This window comes from Cebus imitator, unplaced genomic scaffold, assembly GCF_001604975.1.
Source record: "Cebus imitator isolate Cc_AM_T3 unplaced genomic scaffold, Cebus_imitator-1.0 Scaffold129, whole genome shotgun sequence".
Classification (NCBI taxonomy): Eukaryota; Metazoa; Chordata; class Mammalia; order Primates; family Cebidae; genus Cebus; species Cebus imitator.
Window position 1 is genome coordinate 6,162,547 of NW_016107444.1, and position 17,895 is coordinate 6,180,441.

A 17,895-nucleotide genomic window follows, 5' to 3' on the forward strand; every position below is an offset into this window, starting at 1 on the left:
GGAGTTTCACTCTTGTTACCCAGGCTGGAGTGCAATGGCGCCATCTCGGCTCACCGCAACCTCCGCCTCCTTCAGGCAATTCCCCTGCCTCAGCCTCCTGAGTAGCTGGGCTTACAGGCACGCACCACCATGCCCAGCTAATTTTTTGTATTTTTAGTAGAGACGGGGTTTCACCGTGTTGACCAGGATGGTCTCGATCTCTTGACCTCGTGATCCACCTGCCTCGGCCACCCAGCTAATTTTTGTATTTTTAGTAGAGACAGAGTTTCACCATGTTGGCAGGATGGTCTCATCTCTTGACCTCGTGATCCTCCTGCCTTTGCCCCCTAAAGTGCTGGGATTACAGGCGTGAACAACCTCACCCAGCGATGGGAAGCTTTTTCTAATGCCCCGTTAGAATTACCCTTTGCTTTACAATCTGCATATACCTCACAGCTTGCTTTATGCCATGTACATGTTTAATATGCTATAAGTGTACTTGTATACAGGAAAAGCTTTAAAATAGTATGCAATAAATGTCCATTTTGCAAATCTCAATATAATGTCACTTTCAAGCATCTAGATGCCCTCAAACCAAATTAACTAGAAAATTTAGATTTCAGTTAAGGCTTTTAACTTAACATAGGACTTTGATTACAGAGACATATTTGGCTTTGACAAAAGTTAAGGTTAATGTCTTAAACTTCCAGAGATGAGAACACAATTTCTCTGACCCAGTAACCCGTTGAACTTAATTTAGATTATAAGTTTTTAGCTTTGAACAAGTCATAGTTTCTCTGATAATTGGCCTCTTCAACTGTAAAATAGCATAATCTGTTTTGTGTTTCTGTGTGTCAAAGATATATCAGATCACTTGTAGGAACTATTCATTGAATCAGGATCAAGTTTTCTTCCCTTTTTTATCAGAGATGGTTTGTGGTATTTATAACATAACAGATCTTTTCTGCTTTAGTCTTAATTTTTTTTCAAGTGATAGTCTGTTGTCTTTTTTATGTGTCACTTTGTCTACTCAAAGCATACACATACCTGTAATCACAGCAATTTGGGAGGCCAAAGTAGAAGGATTACTTCAGGCCAGGAGTTCAAGACCAGCCTGGGCAACATAGGGTGACCTTGTCTCTATTTAAAAAAAGAAGTACATATGCCAGGTGCAGTGGCTCACGCCTGTAATGCAGCACTTTGGGAGGTCGAGGTGGGGGGATCATGATGTCAAGAGATCGAGAGCATCCTGGCCAACATGGCGAAAAACCCGTCTCTACTAAAAATACAAAAATTGGCTGGGCGTGGTGGTGCACGCCTTTAGGAGCCAAGATTGTGCCCCTGCACTCCAGCCTGGCGACAGAGCAAGACTCTTTCTCAAAAAAGAAAGAAAGAAAGAAAAATTCATCTATAACAAAATTTTTAAAAAATCACACTAAAATAAAGTATGATTAAATATCTTTTCTAGAAAAGTGATAATATATTTTAAAAATTTGATATACCATGTAGCCTGGTAATAGAAAGCTAACTAATCTGATACAGTAGTATCTTCCTCAGTAATTCTCTATTCTAATACCTAGGTTCTTCTGTGTGGCAGTTCAGAATGATGGATCAAGCTAGATCAGCATTCTCTAACTTGGTAAGATATTTTCAGTTGTATTTCTGTGTCTGCAAGAATGTGAAATATACAAGCATGACTTTAACTGAGTAAGCATGAAATAATAACTCAATCTATTATTATCAGGTATTCATTGACATTTGAATTAGTGGTCTTGAGGCATAACGGATCCTATAAAGAGTTCAGCCTTCAATAGGGCTAATTATGGGAAGTCTTGGAAGAATACTCAGGGTGGTTCTGGGTGTGGTAGAGGGGAGCAGCCAAGTAGATAAGATGAACACTTTAAAGCACTGAAAATGTCTTAGGAGAGGTAAAGAGCAAAGGCTGATGGGGCATGGTGGCTCACGCCTGTAATCCCAGCACTTTGGGAGGCTGAAGCAGGTGGATCACAAGGTTAGGAGTTTGAGACCAGCCTATGCAATATGGTGAAACCCCATCTCTACTAAAAAATACAAAAATTAGCCAAGTGTGGTAGTATGCACCTGTAGTCCCAGCACTTTGGGAGGGTGAGGCAGGAGAATCGCTTGAACCCAGGAGGCAGAGGTTGTGGTGAGGTGAGATTGCACCACTGCATTCCAGCCTGGGTGACAGAGCGAGACTGTCTCAAAAAAGAAAAGAAACATTGTGTAGGCTGTATGAGTGAAAGCTGAAAGAACATACAGAAAAGACAGCCATCAAGCTGTGATGAAAAGGGATCTAACTTTTGACACACTAGTCCTCTATTGTCTCTTATTTTTATTTATTTAATTTTATTTTTTGAGATGAAGTCTCAGCCTAGGCTCCAAGGGTAGAGTACAGTGGGCGATCTTAGCTCACTGCAGCCTCCGCCTCCCAAGATCAAGTGATTCTCCTGCCTCAGCCTCCTCAGTAGCTGAGATTACAGGCATGTATCACCATGCCTGGTTAGTTTTTTGTATTTTTAGTAGAGAGGGGATTTCACCATGTTGGTCAGGCTGGTCTCAAACTCCTGATCTCAAATGGTCCCTCCGCCTCACCTCGGCCCCCAGAGTGCTGGGATTACAGGTGTGAGCCACTGTATCTGGCCTGTTCTCTTTTCTATCTCCTGTTTTATGCTTAGTCAGAATTTCTGCTTGTTTATAACTTCATTTTGTTCTTGCTCTCACCAGCATCACAGTCTGGATTGCTACATAGTATCCTAAACTGATTTGTGCCCCCCCAGACCCAGCTAGGAAACTCATTAGAGCTCAGGATTTTGAGGCTGCGGTGAGCTATGATCACACCACCATACTCCATCCTGGGAAAGAGAGGGCGACCTTGTCTCCAAAAATAAAAAAATACAAATTTACCAAAAAAAAAGGCTGAATGAGACCAGTGTGAACTAGCCCTCAACTGAGGAGAGGGAAAAATGTTGGTTTGAAAGGAGAACACCCTGAAGAATATATAGCAAATCATAGTAATGGCCCACTAACAAGTATAGTACCTGAACAAACTGTCCTATGCCTGTTCTTCATAATGCCTTTTTCCCCGCAAAACAGTTTGGTGGAGAACCATTGTCATATACCCGGTTCAGTCTCGCTCGGCAAGTAGATGGCGATAACAGTCATGTGGAGATGAAACTTGCTGCAGATGAAGAAGAAAATGCCGACAACAACACAAAGGCCGGTGTCGCAAAACCAAAACGGTGTAATGGAAGCATCTATGGGACTATTGCCGTGATCATCTTTTTCACGATTGGTAAGAATGGCCATTCCAAACTTAAATGTTTTCCATTACCAACTCTGGGAAGTCTATTTCAGCTTAGCATATATTTTGTGCCTTTTTTTTTTCTTTTTTGAGATACAGTGTCTCTCTGTTGCCCAGGCTAGAGTGCAGTGGCACAATCTCGGCTCACTGCAACCTCTGTCTCCCAGGTTTAAGCGATTCCCTGCCTTAGCCTCTTGAGTAGCTGGGATTACAGACACCTGCCACCATGCCCCAGCTAATTTTTGTATTTTTAGTAGAGACAGCTTTCACCATGTTGGCCAGGTTGGTCTCAAACTCATAGCCTCATAGTCATCTTTGTGCCTTTTTAAGTGCCACTAGGAAGACAGTCATGAGTAGATTCTGTAGACGTCATTGAATTTAATCTGGCGGGAAAGAGACCCATGAATTCTTTCAATACAATGTGCAAGTGTTTTTTATTTATCTATTTTTGTTTGCTCCCACTCCACCAGGAAGCAAATGTTACACTAAAATATACACAGGATACTTGTGGCATAGAAGGTCGGTCAGTGTTTCAAGGAGGTCTTTTGGAAAAAGCTACCTATATTTTGAATAGGTAACTATTTGAAATAAAGCTAATACAGAATTTATTAGATTAAGTGGCTTAAAATATACAAAACTGAGATGCATTATATACATTCAGACTACTTAGAATTTGTTTAAAACCAGTGTTTTCAAGACTTACCTGAAAATAAACAGTTCCAACAGGGATAGATTACAAATGAAATTCTGAGTTCAGCTCTGAAACTTTTTCTCTTTAGGATTTATGATTGGCTACTTGGGCTATTGTAAACATGTAGAACCGAAAACTGAGTGTCAGAGACTAGCAGGAACAGAGTCTCCAGCGGTGGAGAACCCAGAAGAGAACTTCCCTGTAGCACCTCAGTTATATTGGGATGACCTGAAAAAAAAGTTGTCAGAGAAACTGGACACCACAGACTTCACCAGCACCATCAAGTGAGTGTGAGCTGCTTTTCACGTGTCTAGACAAGTAATCGTGATAGGCCGTAGGGAAGCAATAATGGTGATACTGTGGGAAGTGGCTTTTTAGAGAAGACGAGACTTGCCATGTTTTAGCTGAAGAGGGTCAGGGGCCTGTAAAGAACTGAAACTATGCTGGTATGGAAAAAAGGTAGACCTTTTCCGGGGATTCTCCTTTTTCTTAAAAAATGCAGAGGCCCTTGATGTTTGCCCCATCTTTGTGGCTTATTGCTTGCTGTCATTCTTCTGGCTCTGATTTTTTTTTTTTAACCTCTTATAACATCGTACTAAGCTCTGCATTGTTGACAAGGACATCAGTCACCCTTTTCTCCTTTTCTCTCTCTTTTTTTTTAAGAGATGGGATTTCACCATGTTGATCAGGTTTGTCTCAAACTCCTGACCTCAGGTTGTCCGCCCACCTCGGCCTCCCAAAGTGCTGGGGTTACAGACATGAGCCACTGCACCCAGCCTCTTTTTTTCTTTTTAAGGAAGCAACACATAGCAGAAGTAGCCTTTTCATCTTCTAGATCATGAGTAATTTAACTGCCTAAGTTTCTAGTACTTGTTAGTTTCTGCTGATACTCGCACGCTAACCTATACACCAGTAAGTATCCAGAGGCGGTCTCCCTCTGTTGGAGGATGGAATACGGTGGTGCGATCTCAGCTCACTGCAGCCTCAACCTCCCAGGCCAAAACGATCCCCCCGTCGTAGCCTCCTGTGTAGCTGCGACTACAGGCACGCAGCACCGTACCCAGCTAATTCTTTTTTGTAGAGACGGAGTCTTTATTTATTTACTTAGAGATGGAGTCTCACTGTGTTGCCCAGGCTGGAGTGCAGTAGCGCGATCTGAGCTCACTGCAACCTCTGCTGCCCAGGTTCAAGTGATTCTCCTACCTCAGTCTTCCATAGTAGCTAAGATCACAGGCTTGCACCATGCGTGGCTAATTTTTGTGGGTTTTTTTTTTTTTGTAGAAATGAGGTTTCACCATGTTGGCCAGGCTGGTCTCGAACTCCTGACTTCAGGTGATCCTCTTGCCTCAGCCTGCCAAAGTGCTGGGATTACAGGCATGAACTACCATGCCTGGCCAGATTTTTATTTATTTGTTTACTTATTTTTGTTTTTTTGAGATGGAGTTTTGCTCTTGTTGCCCAGGCTGGAGTGCAGTGGCGCAATCTCAGCTCACCACAACCTCTGCCTCCCAGGTTCAAGTGATTCTTCTCCCTCAGCCTCCTGAGTAGCTGGGATTACAGGCATGTGCCACCATGCCTGCCTAATTTTATATTTTTAGTAGAGACAGGGTTTCTCCATGTTGGTCAGTCTGGTCTCAAACTCTTGACCTCAGGTGATCCACCTGCCTCAGCCTCCCAAAGTGCTGGGATCACAGCACTTGAATCCCAAGTGGGGTTCACTTGAATTACAAGTGGGGTTCCCAAGTGAGCCATTGCTTTGTTTATTTTATTTTTAAGGGACTTTTTGTTTATTTTTAAGGGACTTTCTGGCAAAAACTGGAAAGGGTGCTAGACAAATTCTAAAAAGAGCTGTAACACTTGTCCTTAGAGTTTTGCTATCTTTGCACATATATTTCTCTGTACAAAGAATAAATTTATCTTTTCCTTTTTGCTGGCTTTCTACAGCTACAATGGTACTAGAACTCTTTTTTTTTTTTTTTAAAGATGGGGTTTCACCATGATGGCCAGGCTGGCCTTGAACTCCTGACCTCAGGTGATCCACCCACCTCAGCCTCCCAAAGTGCTAGGATGACAGGCGTGAGCCACCGCGCCCAGCGTCGGTACTATAACTCTTTAGTCTTAAGTTATGACATTTTTTACTTCATTTAGTTGATTTACTATACACCAGAAATTACGGTTAAAGTGAGAGGATAGTCTGCGCTACAAAAATGTAAGGACCAGTGCTGAGTGCATAGAACTATGGGAGATCAGACCAAGGAACAGTCTTGCTTCAGGGTATTCAGAAATGCTTTACAAGTAGGCAAAAATGGAAACTCTGTCTTGTTCAGCTTATAGTAGATCTCCTGGAAGCTACTATTTCTCCTAAAACTACCCTAAGCAGATAGATTATGTTAAGATGAAGCTCTCGAAGGGAGTGCTTTATGGTAAGTAAAGAAGCTTAGAAGTTGTAAATTAACATTTGGGGCACAATTTTTTTTTCTTAGTTTCTGTTATTATGGCAAATCTAAAAGTTTTGGGTCACAGTTCATTTATCTGATTTTGCTTTCAAAACAATTTGTTTAATCCTTGAGTTAAATGTTTATTTTAAATGAAATTTAAGTTCATTTAAAAGACATTTTCTCCTCCAGGCTGCTGAATGAAAATTTATATGTCCCTCGTGAGGCTGGATCTCAAAAAGATGAAAATCTTGCGTGGTATATTGAAAATCAATTTCGTGAATGTAAACTAAGCAAAGTCTGGCGTGATGAACATTTTGTTAAGATTCAGGTCAAAGACAGGTATGTTGGAAGATAGTAAACTTATTTTTATACAAGTGGCTATTTTCAGGTGTGCAAAATATAGCAAAGACTTTTTTTTGAGACGGAGTCTGCCTCGGACTCCAGAGCAGCTGGGATTATAGGTGTGTGCCACCATGCCCGGCTAATTTTTGTATTTTTAGTAGAGATGGGCTTTCACTATGTTGGGCAGTCTGGTCTCTAACTCTTGGCCTCAGGTGATCTTCCCGCCTCGGCTTCCCAAGCTGAGATATCAGGCATGAATCGCCCCCGTGTGGCCCAAAGCCTTTTTAATTTTATTTTATTTTATTTATTCATTTTTTTTTTTTTAAAGACAGGGTTTCACCATGTTGGTCAGGCTGTTCTTGAACTCCCGACTCAGGTGATCCACCTGCCTTGGCCTCCAAAGTGCTTGGATTATAGGCATGAGCCACCATGCCCCGCCATCTTTTTTTTAATTTTATTTTTTTAATTTTTTTAAATTTTTTTGAGACGACGTCTCACTCTTATCCCCCAGGCTGGGGGTGCAGTGGTGTGATCTCAGCTCACTGCAACCTCCACCTTCGAGTTCCAGCGATTCTCCTGCCTCAGCCTCCTGAGTAGCTGGGATTACAGGTGCCTGCTACCATGCCAGGCTAATTTTTGTATTTTTAGTAGAGACAGGGTTTCACCATGTTGTCCAGGCTGGTCTCAAACTCCTGACCTCAGGTGATCCGCCTGCCTCGGCCTCCCAAAGTGCTGGGATTACAGGCGTGAGCCACCGTGCCTGGCCGGCTCAAAGACTTTTAAAATAAAAATCAAGGTTAAGATTTGGAGGTAAATTTCCTCTAGCAAAATGATGCAAGACAAGCTAAATATAAGCTATTGCATTTTTCTGGAAGGATGACCTTAGCCTTATTTTAACTTAATCTTTTTAACAGTGCTCAAAACTCAGTGACCATAACTGGTACGAACAGTGAATTTGTTTACCTGGTGGAGAACCCTGGAGGTTATGTGGCATATAGTCAGAACGCAACAGTTACTGTAAGTAAGGCAAACAGTTCATGAGGTTGAATAAATCAAAAGCTCATCTTTTCTGTTCTTAAGAGTTATAAATGTACTTGTAAAATGTAAATGATCCTGTATTTTGGTTTTCAACGCTCTAGTGACACAGCCAGCATGCAAAGTCTCCTCTCTAATCACTTCCCTTATCCTGCTTTATTTTTTTCTTTGTAGTACTGGTAGCACCTGACATTGTGCCTTTGTCTCCATTAGAATGTGAGCCGTATGGTGAACCGTGGGTTAGTTCTATTTCCTGCCACGTTGCAGAGCTTTGGAGAATGGCCGACATGCATAGTAGTGTTTGCTAAATGAATGCATATCTTCTTTGTGGGGACAGATCTAAATGTCCATCTTGGCCGGGGCCTAGTTGTAGCTGGATTCTTAGCTCAATCTTTTTTTATTTGTTTTGAGATAGAGTGTCACTCTGTCGCCCAAGCTAGAGTGCAGTGGCATGAGCTTGGCTCACTGCAATTTCCACCTCCCAGGCTCAAGTGAGCCTGAGTAGCTGGGACATCCAGCTAATTTTTTTCCTTTTGGTAGAGATGGGGTTTTGCCATGCTGGCCAGACTGGTCTTGAACTGAAACTCCTGGCCTCAAGCATTGCATCCACCTCAGCCCCCCAAGGTGCTGGGATTACAGGAGTAAGCTGCTGCGCCCAGCCCTTGATCTTTTTAAATTTAGACAAATACAGTCAAATTAATGCAGAAATAGAGAACAACTAGATGAAATAATTTTCAGCTTAAAATCACATTTGTGGCTGTGTGCGGCAGCTCATGTCGGTGATCCCAGCACTTTGGGAGGCTGAGGCTGGCAGATCACCTGAGGTCAGATGTTAGAGACAAGCCTGGCCAACATGGTGAAACCCCGTCTCTACTAAAAACGCAAAAATTAGCCAGTTGTGGTGGCGGGCGCCTATAATCCCAGCTACTCAGGAGGCTGAGGCAGGAGAATCACTTGAACCCCGGGGGGTGGAGGTTGCAGTGAGCTGAGATTGTGCTGTTGCACTCCAGCCTGGGCGACAAGAGCAAAACTCCATCTCAAAACAACAACAACAACAAAACACGTTTGTAAGTTGGGCATGTCTAGTGGATAACTTTAGAGGCAGGTGAAGTGCTATGGTGATTCCTTGCTTTTCTGGATACTTGTGCCTTATCGCTTTGCCTGGCTGCATACAAGCCAGGAGATGGGTAGATTGTTCTGTTAAAGAACATTGAAGGCCGGGCGCGGTGGCTCAAGCCTGTAATCCCAGCACTTTGGGAGGCCGAGGCGGGTGGATCACGAGGTCAAGAGATCGAGACCATCCTGGTCAACATGGTGAAACCCCGTCTCTACTACAAATACAAAAATTCAGCTGGGCATGGTGGCGTGTGCCTGTAATCCCAGCTACTCAGGAGGCTGAGGCAGGAGAATTGCCTGAACCCAGGAGGCGGAGGTTGCGGTGAGCCGAGATCGCGCCATTGCACTCCAGCCTGGGCAACAAGAGCAAAACTCCATCTCAAAAAAAAAAAAAAAAAAAAAAAAACATTGAAGATATTTGTTCAACTTCAAGCTCTCTTTTCAGGTGCTTGGTTGTTAGTGTCAGGTGATAGCTGTTCATCTGAACTCTTATTAGCTTTGGAACATAATGACATGTCTAAAGTTGGTGTATGCAAGTCACTTTATTGTAATAGATGATGTTTAACAATTTTGGGACAGATTTATTATCAGACCTTTCAGTTAAAGCCTATTTATAGGATGTCCTCAAGGTTAAGATTGTTGGGGTTGCAGACCCATGACCAGCCTACATATGCCAGTTTAATCTAAAATGCTCTTTAGATTAAAGGCAGCACGAGATAAAGGCATAAAAGACATAGGAGGCCAAAAATCCTAATTTTATTCCTGTAGCTCTGACCTAAAAGTTGTAAAGTTTTTTAGAACGCATAGCTTTTTTAGGCCTTTTGGCCCCCTTTTATCTTTTACTTGGGTTGCCTGTCTTGGGTTTGGTCTATACAATTCTCTGTCTCAAGATTTTAGCAGTGTTCTGATACCATAATGCTCATTAAATCTAATGTCTTTGTTCTAGGGTAAACTGGTCCATGCTAATTTTGGTACTGAAAAAGATTTTGAGGATTTAGACTCTCCTGTGAATGGATCTATAGTGATTGTTAGAGCAGGAAAAATCACCTTTGCAGAAAAGGTGAGTATGAGTTATTATAACATTAAATACAGTACTTTGGTATCTTATTCTTCGGTTAAGTGATATTTCTTACTAATATTCTTGCATTCTGAAAACCAGCAGTTTTAAACTCTCAGACCAGATAGTACAATTTATTAAAGTGCTCAACAAATCAAGTAAGTTCCACTTACCTAATGAGAAGCGCTTAAGTGATCGCGATTTGTGTAACTCAGTGCTGTGCATATGTAGAATTCAGTTAAAAGCATGTTTTATAGGCCGGGTGCAGCGGCTCACGCCTGTGATCCTAGCACTTTGGGAGGCCAAGGTGGGTGGATTACCTGAGGTCAGGAGTTTAAGACCAGCCTGGCCATCATGGTGAAACCCCATCTTTTAAATAAATTAATTAATTATTTTAAAAAAATGTTTTATAAAAAGGAAAATTAGGGGCTTGGTGTGGTGGCTCATGCCTGTATTCTCAGCACTTTGGGAGGCCAAGGCAGGCGGATCACAAGGTCAGGAGATCAAGACAGTCCTGGCTAACACAGTGAAACCTCATCTCTACTAAAAATATAAAAAATTAGCTAGGCATGGTCGTGGGTGCCTGTAGTCCCAGCTACTCAGGAGGCTGAGGCAGGAAAATCTCGCTTGAACCTGGGAGGCGGAGGTTGCATTGAGCTGAGATTGTACCACTGCACTCCTGCCTGGGCAACCGAGAGAGACTGTGTCTCAAAAAAAAAAGTTTGCTGGGCATGGTCACTCACGCCTGTAATCCCAGCACTTTGGGAGGCCAAGTTGGGTGGATCACCTGAGGTCAGGACTTCAAGACCAACATGATGAAACCCTGTCGCTACTAAAACTATAAAAAATTATCCTGGCATGGTGGCAGGCTTGAACTCGACTCCTTGGTTCAAGTGATTCTACTGCCTCAGCCTTCCGAGTAGCTGGGATTACAGGTGCCTGCCACCATGCCTGGCTAATTTTTGTATTTTCAGTAGACACCAGGTTTCGTCATGTTGGCCTGGCTGGTCTTGAACTACTGACCTCAGGTGATCTGCCTGCCTCAGCCTCCCAAAATGGTGGGATTACAGGTGTGAGCCACTGCTCCCGGTCTTGGTTATTTTTCTTATTTTCCAAACTGGTGAGTTTTTCAGGGAACCATTAACAAATCCACAGATAAACAATTCGAAATATTTGGAAGTATTATAAGTTTAGTCCTCTGTAACCATTTGTCCATTAGCATAGTGTCCAGGTTGTGTTCTCATTTCGTATGATCTTCATTTTCTGAGCTTTGTATATTTTCTTTTAGGTTGCAAATGCTGAAAGTTCAAATGCAATTGGTGTCTTGATATACATGGACAAGACTAAATTTCCCATTGTTAATGCAGACGTTTCATTCTTTGGACATGTGAGTTATTTCTTGAGAAAATCAGCTTTTGAGTTCATCGAATTGTTACGGGATTCCTATATTAGCAGGAATAGCACTGTGTCTTAATGCTCTTTTTCTGGGAGGGTGTTAGCAGTAAGCAAGAAGATAGATTACATTGACTTTGAGGCAGCTTTATTTGTTGCTAAAAGTATTTTATCAATGGTGCCTTGAATTGAGAATTTCCATGTGCCATGAAAACAAGAGTCACATTGTAGGACCGCTCAGATTTTTGAGGCTTCAGGTTGGTAAACTAAGCTTCGGCTGCAGCCTTATACCAAATCTGAATTTTGCAGAGAGCTTTTTGAGGATGTCTGTGGTGGAGTGAATTGCTCTTTTGTTTTACTAGGCTCACCTGGGAACAGGCGACCCCTACACACCTGGGTTCCCTTCTTTCAATCACACTCAGTTTCCACCGTCTCGGTCCTCAGGATTGCCTAATATACCTGTCCAAACAATCTCCAGAGCTGCTGCAGAAAGGCTGTTTGAGTAAGTTTTTATTTGAAAGCTGTCTTGCAGGGTGAGGTTTTATGATTAGGGATGAACCGTATGTTGATTAAAATGTTAAAAATGATTATAATTTCCCACATTTGGGAATTTGGATGGTGGTTTGCTCTTACCTTGGTAGAGATAAAAATGAATTTTTCTCTATAAAGAGACCTTAATAATGGACTTTGGATTTATAAACCCAGGAGTCCTTGTCCAGCTTACCCAGTGAATCCCTTGTGCAAGGTCCCTGCCACAGCTCTGCTCGGGTACTTCTGTGGTGAAGCACTATGCCGATGGCAGCCTAGTCTGTTACGGGAGAAAATCTGTTAGAATTCTTATTGGGATAAAATCTTATTCCCTGAAACATCCATTTGTTCTGCATTTTTATTTTAAGCAATACAGGATGATTCCAGTTTCCTTGGCTATTGATTGAAAAGCCTCGCATCTCGTGATGGTTTCCAGATGCTTTGTGATCAGAACTTGTTCTTCTGGATATCCTCCCTATAGTATTAGGATCCCTCTTTAAAAACGGAAGCCAGTTTGATTAGAATACATTCCATTAATTTTGATTTTGATGTGGACATGTTTCTCATTTCCTGTCATAGGATGGAGATCTATTTTCAGACCTTTATGCAAGCATTTATCTCATGTGACATAAGCTCTCTGGCCCTATTTCTTTAACTTAATTGAATAGTTAAAATATATTCTACTTAATACAGTCTCAAGTGAAGAACATCTGTATATAAGGAGTACGTAAATACTATGACTATTGATACTGCTAAGGGTCACTTATCATAGGTGATTTTTGTTGACTCATCCTGCTCACCACCTACAAGTCTTCACCAACCTGTGAAGCCAGCCTCCCATCTTACCCTTATATAGTAGGGTAGTAATAATGTTTCACCTTACATTTATATAAGTCAGTCCCCTTAGAAGCAGCTAATATTTGGGTAACACAGAGGAATTAGATTGAGGAAGCACAGGAATTTTTTTTTTTTTTTTTTTTTTTTTTTGTCTCACTCTGTCGCCCAGGCTGGAGTGCTATGGCGTGATCCTGGCCCACTATAGCCTCTGCCTCCTGGGCTCAAGGAATTCTGCCTCAGCCTCCCAATGTGCTGGGATTACAGGCATGAGCCACCACACCCAGCTGAGGAATATTTTTTATAACTGAGATAAGAATGTCTTCTATCGTTGTTAGTAGAGACAGTTGGGAAACACAAAAATGTGTTGATGTTCTTTTATATATTAAAAGAGCTTGATTTTTGAGTCTATCTTGGTATGTGTTTCAAATATAAACTACATAGCTAAGCCTCTGGCAGAAAGGCAGACATCAGATGAGGATAGTTACAGAAGTTTTTAAAAATATTGCTTGAACTAGAAAGTACTTCATGGTTTCCAGTTGCCTCCCTCCAGATCAAAGTAAGACACAAATGGTTCACCACTAGAGAGTAAGTTTTGTTTACATGTCCTCCTAATCTGGAACTTCCCTGGACAGAGGTAAACCTTGGGCAAGGAACAAAAGCTCAGAACTTATGCCTGCTTTCTGATTCCAGAAATATGGAAGGAGACTGTCCTTCTGACTGGAAAACCGACTCTTCATGCAGGATGGTAACCTCACAAAACAAGAGCGTGAAGCTCTCTGTGAGCAATGTGATGAAACAGATAAAAATTCTTAACATCTTTGGAGTTATTAAAGGCTTTGTAGAACCAGGTAAAAACCCCCTTTTATTTGTTTTCTTTGCTGTTCTTAAGCTGTGGCTAGAGAAGGAGGGAGTGTAGAAAAGCTGGCTTGGCTTGGTTTTATGAAGTACTCAATCTTATCTGTCCTAAAGTGAATTGTTTATGTGTTAGTTGTTTTTTTGAGATGGAGTTTCGCTCTTGTTGCCCAGGCTGGAGTGCAGTGGCGCGATCTTGGCTCACCACAATCTCGCCTCCCGGGTTCATGTGACTCTCCTGCCTCAGCCTCCTGAGTAGCTGGGATTACAGGCACACACCACCACGCCTGTGTAATTTTGTATTTTTAGTAGAGATGGGGTTTCTTCGTGTTGGTCAGGCTGGTCTGGAATTGCCAGCCTCAGGCGATCTGCCTGCCTCGGCCTCCCAAAGGGCTGGGATTACAGGCGTGAGCCACCGTGCCCAGCCTATTTGTCAGTTTTATCGGGAGGTAATAAGGCCCCACAAAATTCTTGTTAAAAATTGACTATCATGACTAGAAAATCTATTCTAAGTTACTGACTAGAACATTGATAAGCAAATTTCTTACGGAGGCAGATAATAAACATTTTTCGGGCTGCACAGTGTCTACTTTAGCTGTTCAGCTCTGTAGTTGGGGCAAGAAAACAGGCATAGACTATACGAATAAACAGGCATGCAGGCTGTCGTTTGCCAGTCCCTGGAGTTGACTTTTCAAATGCAGTCAAACAGGCAACACTTACTAAGGAGTAAGTCCTTGGACTTGAGTAGGCAGTAAATTTACTTGGTAGTGTAAGAAAAAGGTAGCACTACTAGTAAGGTAAGAAAATGAGTATTCTCATTAAATTTTTAATTCCCAGAGTCCTGAGTCAGATTTGAAGTAAGCTCTTTTATCCTGAATACATGTACTGCACTTTTACCTTTCTACTGATATAAATTATCTGTCTTCCTCTTTTTTTTTTTTTTTTAAGATCGCTATGTTGTAGTTGGGGCCCAGAGAGACTCCTGGGGTCCTGGAGCTGCAAAGTCCAGTGTCGGAACAGCTCTCCTATTGAAACTTGCCCAGATGTTCTCAGATATGGTCTTAAAAGGTAGAGTACAGATTTTGATTCCTTTGAGTATTGGTGCACTACATACAGTTCTAGGTGTTACACTATGCTTTGCTCACTTTGCCTGTATTCCTGTGGCTCTCATGCTAGACTCTGGTCCTTAGATGGAAGGCAGAGAGTATTGGTGCACTACATACAGTTCTAGGTGTTACACTATGCTTTGCTCACTTTGCCTGTATTCCTGTGGCTCTCATGCTAGACTCTGGTCCTTAGATGGAAGGCAGAGAGTATTGGTGCACTACATACAGTTCTAGGTGTTACACTATGCTTTGCTCACTTTGCCTGTATTCCTGTGGCTCTCATGCTAGACTCTGGTCCTTAGATGGAAGGCAGAGAGTATTGGTGCACTACATACAGTTCTAGGTGTTACACTATGCTTTGCTCACTTTGCCTGTATTCCTGTGGCTCTCATGCTAGACTCTGGTCCTTAGATGGAAGGCAGATTGTCTTTTGTTGTAGCTGCCTTTTCCTTTGAAACAGCTTTCCATAAAGTGTCTTAACTATGCCAGAAATCATGAGTTTCTTTGAGACAGTGGAGTAATTGAGTCCTAGTGCTTAGTTTGATATATCCAGAATGATAAGGCGAATCATAGTCCCTAAGCAATTTGAAAGCAGTAGCATACCTCTATACTAATGTGCTAAGACCTAACAACTATTGAAATTTTGTACTGTTTATTCATTTATTTTTTGAGACGGAGTCTCACTCTGTCACCCAGGCTGGAGCGTAGTGGTGCAGTCTCAGCTCACTGCAACCTCTGCCTCCCAGCTTCAAGTGATTCTCCTGCCTCAGCCTCCTGAGTAGCTGGGTTTACAGGCACATGCCATCATGCCCAGCTACTTTTCATATTCTTAGTAGAGATGGCGTTGTGCCATGTTGGCTAGACTGGTCTCCTGACCTCAAGTGATCCACCCACTTCAGCCTCCCAAAGTGCTGCGAGTGAGCCACTGCGCCCCAACTCTTCTGTTTGTTTATTTTTGAGCCTTTCTGTCCTGCTTGCCACTCTTGTACACTCCTGCCAACCCACACATGCAAAATCACATCACATTCTTGAGTCTTTGGGTCATAGGGAAAATTGCAGTGCTGAACTTTAATACAAAGTACGTTAACGGAGAAAAATACACACTGAGAGAAGTGGGTGGGATAGAGGGCGGTGATACACGTAACCCCAGAAGGTGCTGTCACTAACGTAGTTGCTCTGCAAACTCCTCTTGTAACTTAAATTCGTGAATTTTTATTTTATTTTGGAATTATTTCTTATGCAAACTGATAAGATGTGCATCGTCATGCTCACACTGCTTTCAGTTATCTCTGGGTCTAAAAGCTCAGGAACTCAATGAAATTATAAAAGGGTGACTACTGGTCCCTACTATGTACTTGAAAAATCTTATTTGCAGATCTCCTATCTTGCTCTTTGTAGATTATGTTAAAAAAAAAGTATTCCTATTCTTTTATTCTTTCATCTAGGGTTTCAAAAAAGAGATTATTAGTATTTTTTTCTATTTTGGCTCAGGAAAAAAAGACTTTGGAATTAGAGTTTTCTTGGAATTAGAGCTCCTGATTCATCTTTAGTGGGATACCTTTCACCTTCCCTATGTATAACCTTTCCCCAAGATAAAGCTGACTTTGTTCTCTTTCAGATGGGTTTCGGCCCAGCAGAAGCATTGTATTTGCCAGTTGGAGTGCTGGAGACTTTGGATCGGTTGGTGCCACTGAATGGCTAGAGGTATTCTTTATCATCCATTCCTACACTGGGCACCTGAACTTGTGGGTTTAAGCTGTGCTCCAGAAATGATGTTCTTATACGTTTGGTATTACCATGTTTGCCTTTGCGTTTAGTCTCAGTAGAGTCCAGATTTGAAAATGAATCCCTAATGTTGCTGTATGTGATAAACAGATTTATACTCATTAGTGCTTTCCCTTCTCTCCTAGGGATACCTTTCGTCCTTGCATTTAAAGGCTTTCACTTACATTAATCTGGATAAGGCTGTTCTTGGTAAGCATCCCTTTCATTAGATGCTTATGAATTCAGGCAAACTACTTCTAAGTGGAAGAAAACTTTTTTGTTTGTTTGTTTTTTGAGACAGGGTCTCACTCTGTTGCCCAGCTGGAGTGCAGTGGCACAGTCATGGCTCACTGCAGCCTCGACCTCCTGGGCTCAGGTGATCCTCCCACTTCAGCTACTTGGCTAATTTTTTGTGGAGATGAGGTTTTACCATGTTGCCCAGGCCGGTCTCAAACTCCTGAGTTAAAGTATTCTACTCACCTTAGCTGCCCAAAATGCTGTGATTACAGGCATGAGCCATTGCCCCTAGCCTATATCTTTGCTTTCTTTTAAATAGTCAAGTTACACAATAAGCACAGATAGCCCTGTGTGGAGTAGCAGGTGGTTCTCAATATGGTCCCCAGATCAGTGGCGTCAGGATCATCTGGGAACTGTGACGTATGCAAATGTTCAGGTCCAGCCCAGACCTCTGAGCTAGAAATGGGAGTGTGGGTCCAAAAACTGGGCTTTTTTGGCCGGGCATGATGGTGCATGCGTATAATCCCAGCACTTTGGGAGGTCCAGGTGGGCAGATCACCTGAGGTTGGGAGTTTGAGACCAGCCTGGCCAACAAGGTGAAAACCCCATCTCTACTAAAAATATAAAAATTAGCCAGGTGTGGTGGTTCATGCCCATTATTCCAGCTACTCGGGAGGCTGAGGCAGGAGAATCACTTGAACCAGAGAGGTGGAGGTTGCAGTGAGCCAAGATTGTGCCATTGCACTCTAGCCTGGGCGACAAGAGGGAAACTCCGTCTCAAAAACAAAAAAAAACTGGGCTCTTTTTTTTGTTGCACCCTTGGGGAGAAAAGAAGCACTATTTTCTTAAGGGCAAAGTATACTGAAGCAAAAAAAACCCAAACAAAAAACTTTTAACAAACATTCCAGGTGATTCTGATGTACTAAGTTTAGAACCATAAGTGTGGGCTATATTTAGGTGAGAAGAAACTAAACTATACCACATAGAATGGTACTTAGAGAGTAATTCACAGCCTGTTACATTGTGGCATCACTGGTAGAAATACTGAATAATCAAACTTCCAGAAGAATTTGAATGTTATTTAAAGTGCAGATGTACATGCAGCTGGAGTGGGGTGAGAAAGAAAGTGCAGGTGTACACGCAACAGGAATGGGGTGAGAAAGTGCAGGTGTACACGCAACAGGAATGGGTGAGAAAGC

The 17,895-nt window shown here is 42.2% G+C and overlaps 1 protein-coding gene and 1 non-coding gene across 3 annotated transcripts in view; one reads left to right on the plus strand and one right to left on the minus strand.

Moving 5' to 3' along the window:
- The window catches only part of TFRC (transferrin receptor), a 33,232-nt gene that overhangs the window by 3,293 nt on the left and 12,044 nt on the right, over nt 1-17,895 (plus strand). The window contains exons 2-13 of one of the 2 annotated variants that reach the window (XM_037742924.1): nt 1,559-1,618; nt 3,094-3,292; nt 4,081-4,276; nt 6,620-6,769; nt 7,687-7,789; nt 9,870-9,983; nt 11,269-11,367; nt 11,735-11,874; nt 13,428-13,585; nt 14,538-14,657; nt 16,314-16,399; nt 16,606-16,669. In XM_037742924.1, coding sequence (XP_037598852.1) covers nt 1,583-1,618; nt 3,094-3,292; nt 4,081-4,276; nt 6,620-6,769; nt 7,687-7,789; nt 9,870-9,983; nt 11,269-11,367; nt 11,735-11,874; nt 13,428-13,585; nt 14,538-14,657; nt 16,314-16,399; nt 16,606-16,669 — 1,465 coding nt within the window. In that variant the 5' untranslated portion in view covers nt 1,559-1,582. The remainder of the gene's footprint in view (nt 1-1,558; nt 1,619-3,093; nt 3,293-4,080; nt 4,277-6,619; nt 6,770-7,686; nt 7,790-9,869; nt 9,984-11,268; nt 11,368-11,734; nt 11,875-13,427; nt 13,586-14,537; nt 14,658-16,313; nt 16,400-16,605; nt 16,670-17,895) is intronic. The other variant, XM_037742925.1, reaches the window with a different exon arrangement.
- Nucleotides 5,789-5,851, minus strand: LOC119473053. The gene has a single exon (XR_005202222.1). It is a non-coding gene; the product is annotated as a U7 small nuclear RNA (small nuclear RNA).